The sequence below is a fragment of the Theropithecus gelada genome, chromosome 4 (assembly GCF_003255815.1).
Source record: "Theropithecus gelada isolate Dixy chromosome 4, Tgel_1.0, whole genome shotgun sequence".
In the NCBI taxonomy this organism is placed as follows: domain Eukaryota; kingdom Metazoa; phylum Chordata; class Mammalia; order Primates; family Cercopithecidae; genus Theropithecus; species Theropithecus gelada.
The window spans coordinates 134,403,926-134,422,157 of NC_037671.1; the positions used below are offsets into that span (position 1 = coordinate 134,403,926).

The 18,232-nt window shown below is 38.7% G+C and overlaps 1 protein-coding gene across 1 annotated transcript in view; it reads left to right on the forward strand.

The window, feature by feature from the left end:
- The window catches only part of FIG4 (FIG4 phosphoinositide 5-phosphatase), a 127,146-nt gene that overhangs the window by 93,994 nt on the left and 14,920 nt on the right, over positions 1–18,232 (forward strand). The window contains exons 20-22 of the mRNA XM_025382429.1: positions 282–477; positions 1,480–1,562; positions 4,730–4,816. Coding sequence (XP_025238214.1) covers positions 282–477; positions 1,480–1,562; positions 4,730–4,816 — 366 coding nt within the window. The remainder of the gene's footprint in view (positions 1–281; positions 478–1,479; positions 1,563–4,729; positions 4,817–18,232) is intronic.

The following is an 18,232-nucleotide window of genomic DNA, read 5'->3' on the forward strand; positions in this document are numbered from 1 at the left end:
GGAAGGCAAGGTAACCAAGTGGTGAGAAGATTTTTTCACACTCTGCAAGTAATTTTCATTTATCTTTTGATTTTATAACACGGCTTATATTCATATAAGGTCAGTACATGGACATGGAGAAATATGAACCTTTTCCCTGTTGCACAACCTGAATCCAGAAACTAGTGTCGCAGTCATTTTCTTATGCTTCACTAGGCCTAAGGCTTTGGAACAGAGTGATAGACAGTGGGTGTTGAGGGTTAGTTTAAAGATGCTTCACATCCATATTATTCTTTTAAAAGAAACAAAAGCAATAGAGAAGAAGCTGTATTACAGCGGAAAACGGCAGCCAGTGCCCCGCCGCCCCCCAGCGAGGAGGCTGTGTCCAGCAGCTCTGAGGATGACTCTGGGACTGATCGGGAAGAGGAGGGCTCTGTGTCTCAGCGCTCCACTCCCGTGAAGATGACGGACGCAGGAGACAGTGCCAAAGTGACCGAGGTGCGGGGGAGGGAAGCTTGTGGGATCCAGCCTGAGGCCCTGGAAAATGATCTTTACAACTCCGCTTTCAGTTAAAAGGCTGAGAGCAAGAAAATGTCACATTATCTCACTGTTGTGTTTGAGGCACTGCATAAGATGAATACATTTAGCATAGGCATGATTTTATTTCATTTCAAAATAAAATTGGTATTTTTGCTTGCATGTGTAATGGTGAATTTCTTATCCTTTTAGAATTTTCAAGTGAATACTGGCCCTCTTTGATCAGCCCATACACTTGAGGTCCATTTATTCTCTTACTGGGCACATTGCTGGATCACAGGATTTAGACATACCTCCACAATCTTTGAATGGCCCCAATGGGAAATTCATCCTGTTCAATTCAATATTACTGATAGATTGGGGAAAACAAATAGAAATAAGCAACAAAGGACCAACTCTAGCTTTGGAGCAATTTGATTTCTAGAAATATCCAAAACTAATTTAGAAATAGGTAAGGCAGATAAAAACGTGTTTATACGAGAGCTGAATCCATATTCCAGGAGTTGGCAAACTATGATGTATTGGCCAAATCCAGCCTGATGCCTTTTTTTGTAAATAAAATTACATTGGAATCCAGCCATGCCTGTTTGTTTACTTATTGTATGTGAGTAGTTTTGCACTATAACAGCAGAGCTGAGTATTTGCAACAGAGACAGCATACGCAAAAAAGTTTTTAAAATATTTGCTATCTGGCCTTTTACAGGATTAGGTTGCCAACTCCTGCATTATACAAAAACAGCTAGTAATTATTTAACAGCTTTTTTAAATCCTAGAACTATTTTTAGCAGAAATGGAAATCAAATTTTTTTAAAACCGTTAACTAAGAAGTTTAATGAACAGGTTAAAGAAACATTGTGATTGCTTTTGTGGAAAAATTCAGTTTCATTTTCTTTTGGAAATTATTGATATGCTAGATGTCTAAAACTTCTTCCTGGTTCTCCTTTTTTTTTTTCTTAACCCCAGAATGTGGTCCAACCCGTGAAGGAGCTATATGGAATTAACCTCTCGGATGGCCTCTCAGAAGAGGATTTCTCCATTTATTCAAGGTGAGACATTTTCATGTAGAGATTAAAGAAAAATGAATATTTATAATTACAGTAATTTCTAACTACTGTAACTTTTTTTTAAATTTGGAGACAGAGTCTCGCTCTGTCACCCAGGCTGGAGTGCAGTGGTATGATCTCTGCTCCCGAGTAGCTGGGATTACAGATGCACGCCGCTATGCCTGGCTAATGTTTTGTATATTAGTAGAGACGGGGTTTCACTGTATTGCACAAACTAGCCTCAAACTCCTGAGCGCAGGCAATCCGCCCACCTCAGCCTCCCAAAGTGCTAAGATTACAGGTGTGAGCCACTGTGCCCAGCCTAGTATAACTTCTAAGAAATGAAAATAGTCAACAATACAGAAGAAAATGAATTCCACTTAAAATGCAGTTTCAGCATTGAGGCGGTCAAATTGTGAAACTTTGATTTATATATGGGGTTAAAGTGCTAAATGCCTGAGACTCTGCCCCTCAATGATAAAAATTTATGATGCATGCAGGTATCTGCACTGCTCATGTGTAAACTACAAACCAAAGTACCAGTACATTCCTGCATTTCTAAATCCTCAAGATCAAAGTCCCTTCTCACAAAATAAATCTGAGATGTTAACAAATGAGGACCTTGCATCACTTTAGGTCCTAGATGCTGGTGGGAGTGGTGACTGAGGAGGAAAAAGAAAACAGTAATAATAAGGTGCTAATTCACAATGTTATAGGCCTTTATTAGGAAAATCTAGTTGAAAGGAGGGGATACCCATAAGGCATTCTCTGAAATCGTGTGCATATTTTCGTGTGTATGTGTGTCCTTTTGAGAGGATAGCAGATTCTCAAAAGAATCCTTCACTCAGAAATCCCCATGAGCCTGATGAGAACATTGCAAACACCTCCTCAGCTTAGTACATGGATTTAGAAGACTTGGTTATTGCATATGAATACAGTTCCACTTATACAAATTTGTAAATGTGTGTGTAAAATGTAAATTGTGTAATATAAAATGAGCACTGACCTTCAGTTATTTTTAAATGAGGGCATTTCATTTACAGAATCCATTGAATTAGATATTGTCAGCTTTTCGTTTCAATTAATAAAAACTACTCTATTATATATAAAATATAAAATGCCCAGCATTTCCTGACTGCCAAAGCAGCTCCTGTAACTTGCACTCTTTTGAATATGCGTCATTGACTGAAAGCCAATTTAGTCATCAGAGCACAGCCACACCCTCCTGACTCTGACACACAAACACACAGTACTTATTCATCATGGCTGTCAGAACTCTGTAGCCAGACTCTGTGGTAGTTGAAGTGGGCCTTTACAAACCGTGTTGCCTGAAGAATGAATTATCTGAAGTTAGTGACTGAGTAATATGACTTTGTTTATTGCAGAGGGCATGAGTGTATATGCCAAGGATTGAAGGGGTTACTTCAGGGGAGGGAGGAACCCATGTCCTAGAATAAAATTCTGTGTTTGATATTCTGAAGATAATACCTCCTTTCATTATATAACACTTTACACTCTTTTGTTTGTTCTTCAGACAGTTCTGTAGTAGATTAAAAAGATATTATCCCCTTTTATAGGCTAACAGCACAGCAAGCAGAGCCATTTAGTGCCTTATCCGGGAGTCATAGCCTGTGTTTCTGGGTACCATGGTATTTTAGGCTCTTCCCTGCTTTTTGTTCTCTTGATCATAATCAGCTGCCTCTGCTTATGATGCAGACCTTGGGGGAAGGGGAGAAACAGGGGACTGACCAATTCTTTCCCTGTGAGTACCTCTTCCTGTGGGCACACTCCCCTTACTGGGCTTCTCCCTCCCTGCCTTGCCTGCCCTGGAACATGTCCCCTCTCCATCTGCCATGGGCATTGCAGTAGGCAGAGGAATTCTCCCTCCATCAGTATCTGTGGGGTAACTGTGCCAGAGGGTGACCAGGGGATTTTCAGGGACTGACTGACACCCACTTTTGGCTCAGCTAGGCTCTGGAGCTTTCTTAGTGCCTCCTCTGATCCCAAGGGGAGAGTTTCAGGGCAGGGCTAGAGTCCAGGTAGTTCTGCACTGAATTGGCAGGTGCCCGTGCCACCCCATTTCTGCAGTCAGTTGGCTGGCTATGTTTGTGCACGTAGTAGACAGTGACCTAGCCTGCCTTGCATGTAACAGCTCCCACCTGGCCTACCACAGAGCACTGTGGAGAAGGGAAACCACACGCTAGAAGTGGTTTCTGCAGCCTGTCTTCCAGCTTCCCTTTCTTCTGCCTGTTTTTCCTGCATTAGGCCTTGCCCACCTTTGGACTCCTAAGGATTTCTAGGTTTTGCAGTTTTATTGTAATTGCTGAGCCCCGCTGTCTGTGTCTTCCTTTTCCCTCACCTTTTCTAGTGTCTTTGGTTTGCTATTTGACCAGACCTGAAAGCTTTCTACTTACTTCCTCAAAGCTTCATACACTTGCCAGTTTTTAGAAGACTCTGGCAGTGATTGTACACCTGATTTGGGAAGTTTGAAGTTCTGTACAAATAATCAGTACTATGTGGCATTCTTCCCAAAAAATGGATCAACATTTTTTACTTGCTGAAGATAAAAGTCAGATAAAAGTAAGCTGTTTGAAAGTTTTTCAGTAGCACTGTAATGATACAATAATTGGTAGTTTCTGTTAACACTTTCTTGACCTTTTAAAAAGCTAATGAAAAACAAATGGTAAACTTTTTCATAGTCTTCAAAGAAAATATTTTTAAATAGTTAAAAAAATGGAAAGGAATTCCATGTCACCTGTCTCACTGCCAGCACCATCCTGCGTGCTTCCCCATGCTTCCTGCGTGTCACGCATTAGATACGTGTCACCCTTAGATGTGTGAGGCTCTGCGAGATCATCTTCCTGGCTTCAGGAACATTTCTGTTCAAGTTCTGCACCATGTTTAAGTTAATAGAAGTTCAGTGGCGTGCACTTTTGATTTCATTCTTTTATCCATGGTTATGACTTACGTTTTAAGCAGAATCCCTTTTCCCACTTTTAACAAGCCCACTTTAAAATCAGGCAGTCTTATGTTACTTACAGTACTCTTAGGTGCTTTTCTGAAATAAGCATACTACTGTCATTTGAAAGCTTACACCATTTTGTGTGATCTACTGAATTAATTGCAAGTACTCCCTTCTTTAGCTTACTCTTATCCATTGTAATTTGTAGATTTGTTCAGTTGGGGCAGAGTCAACATAAACAAGACAAGAGTAGCCAGCAGCCCTGTTCCAGGTGCTCAGATGGAGTTATAAAACTGTAAGTACTAGATTAGATCTTTAAAGAAATCTTTGTATTCACACCACTCGTAGGGCTTTCTTTAAAGACTTTTTAAGAAAAAGATTCACTCTTGTCACCAAATTAGTATAAGCACCAAAGTATCTCCTTGTGGTACCTTACTCGAGGAAAACTGGGTCTCTGAGGGATAGGGAAGTGGTTGGCAGCCCTAATGGTCCTGAAATGCATCTTTGGAGGTGGGTTTGGCATTGGTGGAGGTTTCCGACCATGAACTCTGCCCTCCACTGGGTAGAAGTGGGATGGTGAAACAGGTCTGATCCTGGAGACATGCTCAAGTTTAATACAAGACCTTTGAGGATATGGATGGATTTGTCTCTTCTAGCTATATATCCCCATCAGTTCTAATAACTTGCTATAAGTTAAACAGTTGTTTTGTGAAGTCTTAAATAAACAGAACTACGTTCAAATCATACTACTTCCCAGTTTTTTACCCTGAGCAAATAACTTAACTGCTATGTGGTTCAGTTTCCTCATCTGCAAAAGGGAATAATAGCACCTACTTTGTAAGACGGTGATGAAACTCAAATGAAATAATGCACACAAAGTGCTTAGAGTAGTGTCTAGAATACGTTCTCAAATAGTTGTGATCACCGTCATCATCCTCTTCATAGTCATCGTTACTGACTGCTTGTTGGGACCTAACAAAGCAAAGGGTTGTGACCAGAAGAGGCCCCTCTGATGCCATATGCTCAGTTGAGTTGCTTCCATAAAATGGGTCATGGTGGGCAGGGCACGGTAGCTCACGCCTGTAATCCCAGCACTTTGGGAAGTTGAGGCGGATGGATCACCTTAGGTCAGGTGTTCGAGACCAGCCTGGCCAACATCATGAAACCCTGTGGCCACTTAAAATACAAAAATTATCCAGGCATGGTGGTGCGTGCCTGTAATTCCAGCTACTTGGGAGGCGGAGACAGGAGAATTGCTTGAACTCGGGAGGCGGAGGTTGCAGTGAGCCGAGATTGCACCACTGCACTCCAGCTTGGGTGACAGAGCGAGACTCCATCTCCAAAACAAAATTCACTGTGGAAATTCAGTGAGGTAGTATATGTGAGGCATCTAGATCAGTGTCTGGCATACACTTGACATTTAGTAAATGTTCTCTTCCTTTTTCTTAAATCAGTTTGATCAGTTTGATCAATTAATTGTTTATTTGAATAGGTATTGATTGTCTAACTTCTCTGTATCTCACATCTGCGGGTTCTTAATTGATGGCTCACAGTAATTACTATTAGTAATGGCTCATAGTAATTACTGTTACAGTAATCCAGCAAAAGCCTTTTAGAGACTAGTGGCTGTGGGGATTTTGAGAATGGGATGGATCTGGAAAATAATCTAAGTGGTGAAATGGACAGAACTTAGATCCTGACTCAGAGAATGGGGAGCAAGAGGGTGTTATTAAGGATGACCCTTAGGTTTTTTGGTTTGTGTAACAGTTTTGATTGATTTATTCATTCATTCACCTACTCATTCAACACATAGGTATTGAGTATGTCTGTGTTAGGACCATTCAAAACTGCCATTCCCTGAGGTCAGGGGCACTGCAAGAGGACTGGTTTGCCTTTAATGTAGCATCAAAGTGGACAAGTTTAGGAGGCAGTTGGATTAACCAATCTGGAACTCAGAAGAGAACCTGGGCTGGGGATGTAAATGCTCATGAGTAATAAAGAAAGTCACCAGTTAAGGATGAGACTGCCTAGGAAGCGAGACTACAGTGAGAAAATTCTACGGCTGATCTTGGCAGGGATCTGGGTCTAATGTCTGAGACAGAGACATAGAAAAACCTACAAGGGAAACAGAGATGGCTAATCAGAGAAGTGGAAAGAACTCCAGACCGTATTTTATCACAGCCTTCAAAAACGCTGTTTATCCTTCTTTCTCTCGCCAACACTATTTTTTCTTTTTTTCGTCTTTTTTTTTGTTTGGTATATAGGCCCCTATTAATTTAGAGACCAATTTGTTTTGTTATAACTATTTAGCATATGGAACTGTGGGCTCTCAAATGAATTGACATAGATATGGCCAAGGAAGGAAACTTTTTAAATGTGCTAGTAAGAGATTCTGTTAACCAAATTGTATTATACAAAGTGATTATTTCATTAAAATAATATGATACAATTTATGAGGAGATGATGAAATAAACATAGCATACAAAATAAAAGCAAAACGTTCCCCAGTGTTGTCTTCAACATTATTTCTGATTTGATCTGTAATTCATCTTATGGTTACTACTTTCACATTCTTTTTCTTAAAATATTTAGTATTTGCCTTTGAGTCCTAGTATAGATGAAAACCACGTGGATCTAGAATTCTTTAACCTTTTCCACTTAATTAGTAAAGAATCTGTCATAAGGGTGTTTTTATACAGCATTTTCAGCAAGATAACAAAGAGCTTGGTAGCTCAGCATTATGTTGTCATGGCAACTGCCCAAGACTGTTTCTGGTGTTTTGCGGGATGCGTGTGTGTGTGTGCACGCACGTGTGCACAGGGACGTGCTTTCTAGCCAGGTTCTTAAAATGTTGACTATTCATTTTCAGATTTCTAAAGCTATGCCACAACCAAGAGAAATTGCATTTATATGGGATTCTTGACATTCTCCTCTTGCTATGTTTTGTTTTCTAGTATATTTAAGAGTCGTAATAAGTTTAAGTTCATGCACATACGCATCTACTCATCTCTGGATAGTTCATCTTACCAGTTTTTCTTGAAATTGTGAAGAAACCACTTTTTTCTTTTCTAAATATGAAGTATTTATAACACCAAATGTAAAAAATATTGACAGTAAATAATTGGCAGGAAGCCAGTGGAACAGGGGCTCTTGAAATGAGCATGCAGAAACATGGATGGACAGCTGGACGCTTTCAACCACAGTCTTGCAGGACATTGCTTAGAAGTGGATGTTAAACCCCAAACTGGTCAATGTCTGTACTGTCAGCCCAAACACCCTAAGCTGTAGTTTGTGTGAGTGTGACCCCTCCCTGTGAGTCATAACCCCTCCCTGAGTATAGGGGTAGTGATCAGGGAGAAATGGCATCAGCCAACATTGACCGAACACACTGTGTGATGGGCACTGTTCTGTGTACCATAGCCTGTTCTAAGTTCTCACAATAACCCTGTAAAGTAGATCTTACTATCATCTCCATTTTACAAATGGGGAAACTGAGGGACAGAGAAGTTATGTAACTTGCCCAAGATCATACAGCTAGCAAGTAGAGGAACCAGGATTTAAACCTACACAGGATGGCTCCAGAGCCCATGATCTCCATCACTAAGCTACCAGTGCCTGTTGTTACCAGCTGCTTTCCAGTCACTGGGGTAGCAATGCTGGATTATTAGCATTGACAGACCTCATTTTGGGCATCTGACATGACCTGGATTTGTAGACACCTGTATATTCAGAAATATTCAGAAATTCTAATATTTCTTCTCTGTTGATCTTGAGTTTTAAAAGATACTTAAGGAGAACATACCTTTATTCTTTCCTCAGTACCTAACATACTGTCCCTAATGTAGACACACTTAAGTTTCCTGGGCAAGCATACTTTGCTTGACTCATTTGGTAACATCACATGGAGGTTGTTTAGCCATCACTGGATCAGTGTTGCTGATATTTAGGGTTGTTATAATCCTACAAGGTTGTATATTTTTAGAGGGCAACTCATCTTTGTGTCTCTAGAGTAGTAACTTAAATTGAGTGCTCAGTAAATATTTACTGAAATGCACTGACTCTCACCCCCAATCACACCCATGACCATCAGGGCCTGGCTGAGGCCCCATGAGCATCCCTAGAATGCTCCCTCCGTGTCCCACTGGTTTTCAAGGGGGCATCCTTGAACACTTTTTAGTTCTTTCTCTGTTGTGTTTCTTCCTTGTAAACCCTTTGCCCCTCCTGTTTCTTTGTTTCCCTGCTGCCTTCTGAGAGAAAAAGAAAAAGCAAACACACCAAGTTATTAGCATTTTTTCCCCTTCAGTCTGCCTCTACTGCACCTGTGACCAAATGCCAGGTGAGAAGGACTGGAGTGGCAGGACTTGCTGTGCCTGGCGGGCGGGTGCTGTGGGGCCAGGCGGTGATTCACTATATTCATGCAAGACCAACGTGTTCTCATTTTACACTCCTACCAGTTCTTGAGAGATTTTAACTAAGCAACAAATGCCAATCAGTGGTAGGTTAAAAAGGCATGAACACATATCATTAGTGCTTGCTCTTCTATGGTTCACCTATTCCAGGAATATGTCTCTTTTAAAAATCACCTCTAAGAAATAGTTCAAAATATAACACAGAGTTTGTATAAATACTGTGTATTTTAGGATTCTTCCAGCTCAGGATAAACTGACATGTAATGCAGGGTAAACAAGTGTGCTTGACCAGGCATGGTGGTTCATACCTGTAATCCCAGCACTTTGGGAGGCTGAGGCGAGTGGATCACCTGAGGTTAGAAGTTCGAGACCAGCCTGACCAGTATGGTGAAACCCCATCTCTACTAAAAATACAAAAATTAGCCAGGCATGGTGGCAGGCACCTATAATCCCAGCTACTCGGGAAGCTGAGGCTGGAGAATTGCTTGAACCCAGGAGGTGGAGGTTCCAGTGAGCCGAGATCATGCCACTGCACTCCAGCCTGGGCTGCAGAGTGAGACTGTATCTCAAATAATAATAATAACAATAATAATAATAATAATAACAAGTGTGCTTACAGTTTTAGGACCATATGGTTGCATTTATCCCCTAAGAATCTCTCATAAAAAGTGGTACTTCAAGACTGGGTTTATGTCCCTTGGTGTAGGCTTCTACCAGAGCAAGTGTTTTATAAATCAGAGCATGCTGTCACACAGAATTAGAGCCCTTCTTCACACTGATGAGATGAGCATGACACAATGGCCATGATTAACTCAACTTCATTTACTTTTCATGATGTTAATTTTCAATAACACATTCTTCACATACAAGTCACACCCCGGACCTCCAACCTCCATTGATTTCATCTGGAACTTTGTAGATACTGCTGTGGTCTCTGTGCAGCAAGCCGAATAAGTATTTCCCCCTTAATGGATAATTCTTGTTATCTTTTCCAAGCACCTGGAATACAGTCTTTAAATGTTTAAGGATTAGAGCAGCTCAGAGGCAGTGATCAATGATTAATCAGCTAATTCCCTCCACCAGTGGAGATAATAAGTGATAAGAGCTCCTCAGCCCAAGGAAACTGGAATATGCCCTCTCCTCTCACTCCAGAAATTACCAAGATAGGCTTTCTTCCTCTTTCATCCTGACATTTGCTTTCTTTTCTCTTTTCCCTTATCCATCTTTGACTTTTTCCAGATATCTTTTCTATTTCTAATTACCTTTCTCCACTCCCCATGTATTTTTGCCTTCCTTTTGCTTTTCTTCTTTCTCCCTCACTATCCTTTCTGTATCCCCTCCAGGGTATTTATAGCTCTAAAAAACATACAGTAATTACTCTCAAACACAAGTTCCTGTCATACATATTCTAAGTCAGTGTTTTTTGGACAATTCTAAAAATTAGTCATGAAATTAATTTAGTAGGCCTATGCAGTGAAATGAAATAGCACTGAACTGAATACAATATAAAGTATGACCACAAGGCACATATTATGAGTAAGTCTTGTTTCATGAAACTTATGTTTCTGTGCAAAAGTTTAGCATGTGTGTTCCAGTTTGCCATGCAACTTGTATTTCTTACTGTGGGTGACTTCACAGTTTGGATTTATAAGAATGCATCTTTTCTGGAACCACAAGAATTAGAAAACTTAGCTCTGTTCCTGGCATCTAGGCACTTATTGTTTGTTGAATGAGTGAAAGACATGTGAATGACTCCTGTTGGGGATAATTACAAAAAGAGAAGAGGAGTGAGTGATTTCTGTCGTACATCTATAGTGGATAAAATAAATGCAGGCCTTGGAAAATAGGCTTCCATTATTTCCATTGAACTGGGAGCTGGGATAAGCATGTGAGGGAAGAAAATAGTAAGAAGTCCCCAGCTGAAAGTCAAAATGAAAAAGCCATCAGACAAATAAAGGACCAACTGAAAAAAGTGAATGCCTCTTCATTTGAATATTATCTACAATAGCATCTGCTATTGTTAAACAAGAAAAATATATTGGAACAAAGTGAATTTGTAAAAATTTGGGGGGAGGGCTATCCTGAATGTTTTTAGCACATATGGAATGACAAATGAAATTTAGTTATGGGTGCTCATGTTTCTAACTTACGGTATCTAAAACGACTGGGTATTTTTTTGTTTTTGTTTTTGTTTTTGTTTTGTTTTTTCGCAATTTAACGTATTGCCCATTTTATTTTGGTGAATACAAAGCATACCATGTACGACAGCTTTCACGGGCTCATGTCAGAGCTTAAGTACCCCCTTCACATGGGGAGGTGGTCCTGTTGCACCACTTTTGGAGACCCATGCATAGTTCAGTGTGTTTAATCCAAGGGACAGGTAGAAACAAGATCAGGAAGAGATACTAAGGGAGAGAGTATTGCTCTTATCCTAAAATCTGTGTTCTAAACGGGGGAGCGGTAGACTTACATTTGCATTTTAGAAAGGTCACTCTGGAAGTAGTGTGGAGAGTGGATTAGAGGAAGGGCGATAAACAACCTATCTGTTGGAAAACATCAGGACAAGAAGGTGATTGGAGTCTGCTGTTGGCAGTTGAAATAGAGATGGGGTATTTCTTTTACAAAGGTAGAATCTATAAGTCTTCTCAAAAACTTGTTAGTGGATTAGGTTTCAGGAATATTTGAGAGACCAGGGGTTTTATAGCTTGATTGACCAGCTATAGTGGCAAGTTGCCAGGATAGCAAATACACAACAAGGGCAAGTTTGGGAGCTAAGGTGGTGAGTTTCAGACAATAATGGGAAACCTAAGATGTGTTTGAGCCTCAAGAGGTTTTACATTAGAGAGATTCAATAATTTAGGTTTTTTCGGCTCTTGATTTAAAAAGCAAGTAAGTTAAATTTCTTTAACTTTCTCTAAACTAAAGGAGCCCAAGTTAAATAGATTATTTAACATTTGTGTTTAAACATTTTCTAAGGATTCATGTCAGATTAAAGGGAAAACATTCTTTACTGATAGAGATGAAGACTTTATGGTTTTTAAATGTATTCTTGTCTCATAAGACACTCTTACCTTTTACATGAGCCAGGTTAATCTGGGGGAGCAGATTTAGATATCTAATGTGGTCATATGAGGAGTATTACTCATTGGTTTTCCTTGCTCTGTGTACCAGAACCACATTTTTTAGTGGTTTAACCTTTCATTATTTTGTTAGTTTACCAAATTATCATCAGTTTTGTGTATGGAAGGTGAGTGGGAGGATTTGGAGCAGATGGAGTGATTATTGAGCCCTGTGCTGTGTCACCGTGGCTTCCTGACAGCCATTCCTTTTGTACAACGAAGATGAGTGTCCAGGTACGATGTATTTATAGCCCTTGTCTTCTCTAAGCATATACTAGAAGTCTTTTCAGTTAAGATAAACTTTTGGCTGAAATACAAGAAAACGCATTTCAATTTTGTGTTTAAATATAGTCACACTGCCCTTTGCGTGTTACTCAGAACCTTAAAAAGTACAAACTCCATTAAGTCCAAATTGTGTTTAAAATTTGCCAATGGATCTTTTAATATTATATAAGTAATTTTCCATGTTAAGTATTTTGATATTATTACTTATTTTCCTTAGGGTCTTATGAAGAAATTTGAGAAATCATACTTTGGAAATCAGTTGCATTCTATTTTCATGATTAAAGATCTGCTCATGTTTTATAAACATCTTTCTGTTATCCCTCCCAATTTTATGGGAACAGAAAGTCCTTGTTAAATGGAACACACTATGTGGTATTGTTAATCTAAAACTAATCTAAAGAGACTTTGAGTTCTTGAGGGCAAGGCCTATCTGTCTTTATATCCCCAGATACTAATAACATTAAATTATGAATGAGGAATATTTGGCATTCAACAATTTTAACTCTTGTAGGAATTTTGTGCAGTAATTGTGAGGGAGAGATGCAAGGGTTAACAAATTGGAGCAAATGGCAAGGCAAATGATAAGTATTTGTAAGTTTTTACTTTACTATGGTTTATTTTCAGTTTTAGGTGTAGCAGCTCAGAGTTCTGGGCAGACATCTCTTGATTTTCCCAACTGGCAAACTACTGCCGTCCTTATTAGTTAAGTTACACATTGTATTAGAAGGACAGGCTAAAATGGACTATGGTTTTCTGATTTTAGATTCCCTACTGCTACCAAATGTCTGAAGCTCTTGATGAGACAATTTCCTCCCATAGGTAATTAGCTCTTGAAGTCCCTTGATCAACAGAACTAGAAGAGAACCATGATTTCCTGATTTGTATTTGCCTATTGTTTCCAAATACATGAAGCTCTAAAAGAGGATTTGCTTTGTTTTTATGTTTAACTTACTTTTAGAATCCTATGATTTTAGAAAACTATTGTGGTTTGATCTTACTTGGAAAGAGTAGAAATTTGTGTATTCTTAAAAACCTTGCCTCTCAAACCCACTTTCTGTTAACTTGCAAAAACACTCTTTATAAGATGGTTTTACATCCGTTACTAAAGGGTCACAGTTTCTATTCTGTATGTGTGATGTCACCAGAATCCTAATTAAATCCTGAAATGTCTGAATAAAATGTATCCTGTCCTTATTCAGAACAGAAAAGTAATTGAGACTCCCTTGACTTTCTTAACAATTTTATTTTACTCTTTATGTTAAAAATGTATTAATGTCAACATAAAATCAATTCATGCTTTTAAAGCATTATACGTCAGAGAAATGTATTAGTTTTTTAAAATAAAATTCTTTTAGGTTTATTTCAAAACATAAATAGCTAAACTGGTATCTCATTTATCATGTGATTTGAACATACAAAAGTAAATTAAATAGAGTTAGTGTGCTCAAATACATTTATTTTTGATAATAGAATAGAGCTAGGAAAATTGTTCTGATAATCTCAGAAGCATCAGTAAATGTTTAACAGATAGAAAAAGAACAAAAAAATATAATTTTAGATGGCTTTTGACAACTCTACATAAAATTATATTGAAGCTTCTTAGGCCAGTAACTTTGTTTTGCACACTCTTATCTGTTCATTTTTATTCCTATTGACCTAAAGATTTTGCTTTTACTTGTTTTGAACAGTTTTAACTCTTAGACTTTGTCATGTTATAACAGAATCAGTTACTAGTTTGTTTATAAGTCATATAGGTGATTAAATTTAGTTTATTAGATTTATTGTTTAACCTTTAATTTTTGTTTTTTTACCTGGAACCTTGGATATGTTTCCCTGCAGTCCCATAATAAGAAACTCAACTGGTGTAATCTGAATTATTCACATACTTATTTATTCCCAAAACCCCTCTATAATGACTTCTAGAGATACAAAGGGATAATCAGACTTGTGTGGAGAGGTGCAATATGGCATTTTCAGGATGTCCCATAATGTGTGCACATGTGTGCACACGCGAGTGTGTGTGTTTGCACGTGCGTGTTTAGTGTATTAGGACTATGAAATTTGAGAACTGGAAGATGATTAGAGATCATCCGATTCCATCCTCTGATTTTTGTAAGAAGAGTCCTGGAGAGGGTCAGTAGTTCATTTTTTTTTTTTTAATTATACTTTAAGTTCTGGGATACATGTGCAGAATATGTAGGTTTGTTACGTAAGTATACATGTGCCATGCTGGTTTGCTGTACCCATCAACCCGTCATCTACATTAAGTATTTATCTTAATGCTATCCCTCCCTTAGCCCCCAGCCGCCCAACAGGCCCTCCCTGTGTCCATGTGTTCTCGTTGTTCACCTCCCACTTATGAGTGAGAATATGCAGTGTTTGGTTTTCTGTTCCTGTGTTAGTTTGCTGAGAATGATGGTTTCCAGCATCACCCATGTCTCTACAAAGGACATGAACTCATCCTTTTTTATGGCTTTCTGGTATTCCATGGTGTATATGTGCCACATTTTCTTTATCCAGTCTATCATTGATGGGCATTTGGGTTGGTTCCAAGTCTTTGCTATTGTGAATAGTGTCACAATAAACATACATGTGCATGTGTCTTTATAGTAGAATGATTTATAATCCTTTGGGTATATACTCAATAATGGGATTGCTGGGTCAAATGGTATTTCTTGTTCTAGATTCTTGAGGAATCGCCACACTGTCTTCCACAATGGTCAAACTAATTTACACTCCCACCAACAGTGTAAAAGCGTTCTTATTTCTCCACATCCTCTCCAGCATCTGTTGTTTTCTGACTTTTAAATGATCACCATTCTAACTGGCATAAGGTGGTATCTCATTGTGGTTTTGATTTGCATTTCTGTAATGTCCAGTGATGATGAGCTTTTTTATATATTTGTTGGCCGCATAAATATCTTCTTTTGAGAAGTATCTATTCATATCCTTCTCCCACTTTTTTTGTTTGTTTTTTTCTTGTAAATTTGTTTAAGTTCCTTGTAGATTCTGGATATTAGACCTTTGTTACATGGATAGATTGCAAAAATTTTCTCCCATTCTGTAGGTTGCCTGTTCACTCTGATGATCATTTATTTTGCTGTGCAGAAGCTCTTTAGTTAAATTAGATCCCATTTGTCTATTTCGGCTTTTGTTGCTATTGCTTTTGGTGTTTTAGTCCTGAAGTGTTTGCCCATGCCTGTGTCCTGAATGGTATTGCCTAGGTTTTCTTCTAGGATTTTTATGGTTGTAAATCTTACATTTAAGTCTTTAATCCGTCTGGAGTTAATTTTTGTATAAGATGTAAGAAAGGGGTCCAGTTTCAGTTTTCTGCATATGGCTAGTCAGTTTTCCCAACACCATTTATTAAATACAGAATCCTTTCCCCATTGCTTGTTTTGTCAGGTTTGTCAAAGATCAGCTGGTTGTAGATGTGTGGTGTTATTTCTGAGCTCTCTGTTCTGAACAGAGCAGATCAGAGTTACTTTTAAGTAGTAAAGCTGGCATTCAGATTCATTTCTTTGGGACTCAGACAGGAAGTCCAATAACACAATCTGCTGAGCCAGGCATCTGGAATTTACCTAACCTGGGCACCTACTGGGTTCAGCTAAAAGTGGAGGAGCACCCACAGGAAGCATGGAGAGAGTAGCAAATATCCATGTGAGCAAATGGCTAGCAACTTGTCACCAAAGGAAGAAGAGGGAAAAGATAGAAAACATAAAGCGGCAGTGGCACCAAAGTGTATTGGTGATCATTATTTTCTTCACTCTTACACACTCAAAGCAAAAAAAAAAGAGAGAGAGAAAGAGAAAGAAAAAAATGCCAGTTTTATTAAGTCTTGACAAAGCAGTAAAAATTATCAACACTTGAATGCATGTCTTTTTAGTATTCTTTGTGATAAAATGGAAAATATGCATAAAGCATTTCTTGCTTATCATAAAACTTGTATTTCAAAGTACTATGGTTATCTTGAGGAAAAGGACTTGTGTGGTGATTGTCTAAGCTGTGAGCTAACTCATTGCTTTTTTTTTGTGAGCTAACTCATTGCTTTTTTTCACCGAACACCAATTGAGATAACGACTGACAGACAAACTGTGTTTCTTTGGGCTTGGATATTTGACAGACACTTTCTCAAAAATGAACAAAGTAAGCTTGTCACTTCAAGAAAAACAGTTTACAGTATTTGTTACCAATGATGAAGTTAGATCTTTTAAGTGAAAATCAGAATTTTTGAAAACGTGTATCTACCACCATGAACAATACTTAAGATTTTTTAATGAGATCAGTAGCAATCTTAACAAACGTGATTTTTTGATGTGTAATGAGATGTTACCGTTTAGAAGATCATCATATCTGGGTGAACCAGTATTTTCCAAGTGACCAATATATGCTGTTAAAACTCATGCATGGGTAAAAAGCATTCATTCCAAGTGTGGCATGCATCAGTGGATAAGAGAGTATGAGAAGTTCATTGATAGTTTCAGTTGTACATTGAAACTAACCTTTAAGAAACTTGTCAGATTTTCTTGTAGTATCAAATAAAAGTATTTGAAGGCGTACACTGTTTCCTTTTCCAACCGCATGTCTCTGGGAGGCCCTATTTTCTTCATACACTCCAACCAGAACAATGTATATCATGACAGATTTTGCAGAAGCAGATTTGAGAATCCAGTTGTCTTCTGTTAAGCCAGATACAGAAAAGATTCGCAAGCTGTGAAACATTGCTTCTTTTGCCACTAATTTTTTTGTTTTAAAAATATAGTTGTTTTTCATTAAGAAGTTGTTTATGCTATCATGTATTGGGTTTGTTATTTTAATAAAGATTTTTTAAACTTCTGTCTTAATGTCTTATATGGTAAATATCACTAGATATCATCCATATTAACCAAAGCTAATTGGAGTCTTCAGTAATGCTTTTAAGCGTGTGAAGGGATTCTGAGACTGAAAAGTTTGAGAACTTGTTCACATAGAGTATTTGATTATTTATGTCAATATGCATTACTAAGGCAACCAGGGGCATTATTATGTTATAGCCTTGCTCGGTATTTGCCAGCAGAATGATATCTGTGACTGGTTAAAGGAATGTTATTTCCTATGATTTATTATTTTTTAAGGAATGCGGGCAGCAGATGTTCTCTTTTTAAAGGGTTCTATCAAAAACTGGTCTGAACTTCTTAGGATGCTTTCAGTTCCAACTAACAGAACCTCTAACTCAACTGGTTTAAACCGTAAGATAATTTATTATCTTACTTCCCTGAAAGATTGCAGATGGGCAAGCTCTAGAGTTGGTGGATTCAGGGGCTTCGTGTGATCATGAAATGTGCAGGTTTTTCCATCTCTCTGCTGCCCCATTCTCAGTGTTGCCCCATTCTCAGACTGGTAGCAAGATGGCCGCAGCAGTTCCAGGTGCCACAGTAAGACACAGTAGTGCCCAGGGAAGAAGGGAAACCCTGACTTTGTGTCTCCTCCTTAGGAGCAAGGAGTCCCAGAACCTACTCAGCAAATTTCTCATGCCCAAATGTCCAGGATTGGGTCATATGCTAACCCCTAAGTACGTTACTGCCAGGCTATGAGCTGATGGTGATTGGCTTAGAATACTCATTCAGGGTATATGGATGTAGGGAAGTTGATCGGTGACTTAGTTATTAAAAACAAAATTCTTTGTACTTATCCAGTTAACTGGAAATTCATTTGCACAGGTGCCCAAAAAGAGAGGTAGCATAAATCCGTGGAAAGAATTCTAGGCCAGAGAATCAGGCGCCCTGGGATCTGATCCCATGCCTTCCATTGCTGAGCTGTGAGCCATGCCTTGCCTGTCCAGATCGTGGCTGCCTTGCTGGTGCTTGGGCTACAGCATTAGTTCTGGGATCATCTGGTTAATTGGTTCATTTATTCCCT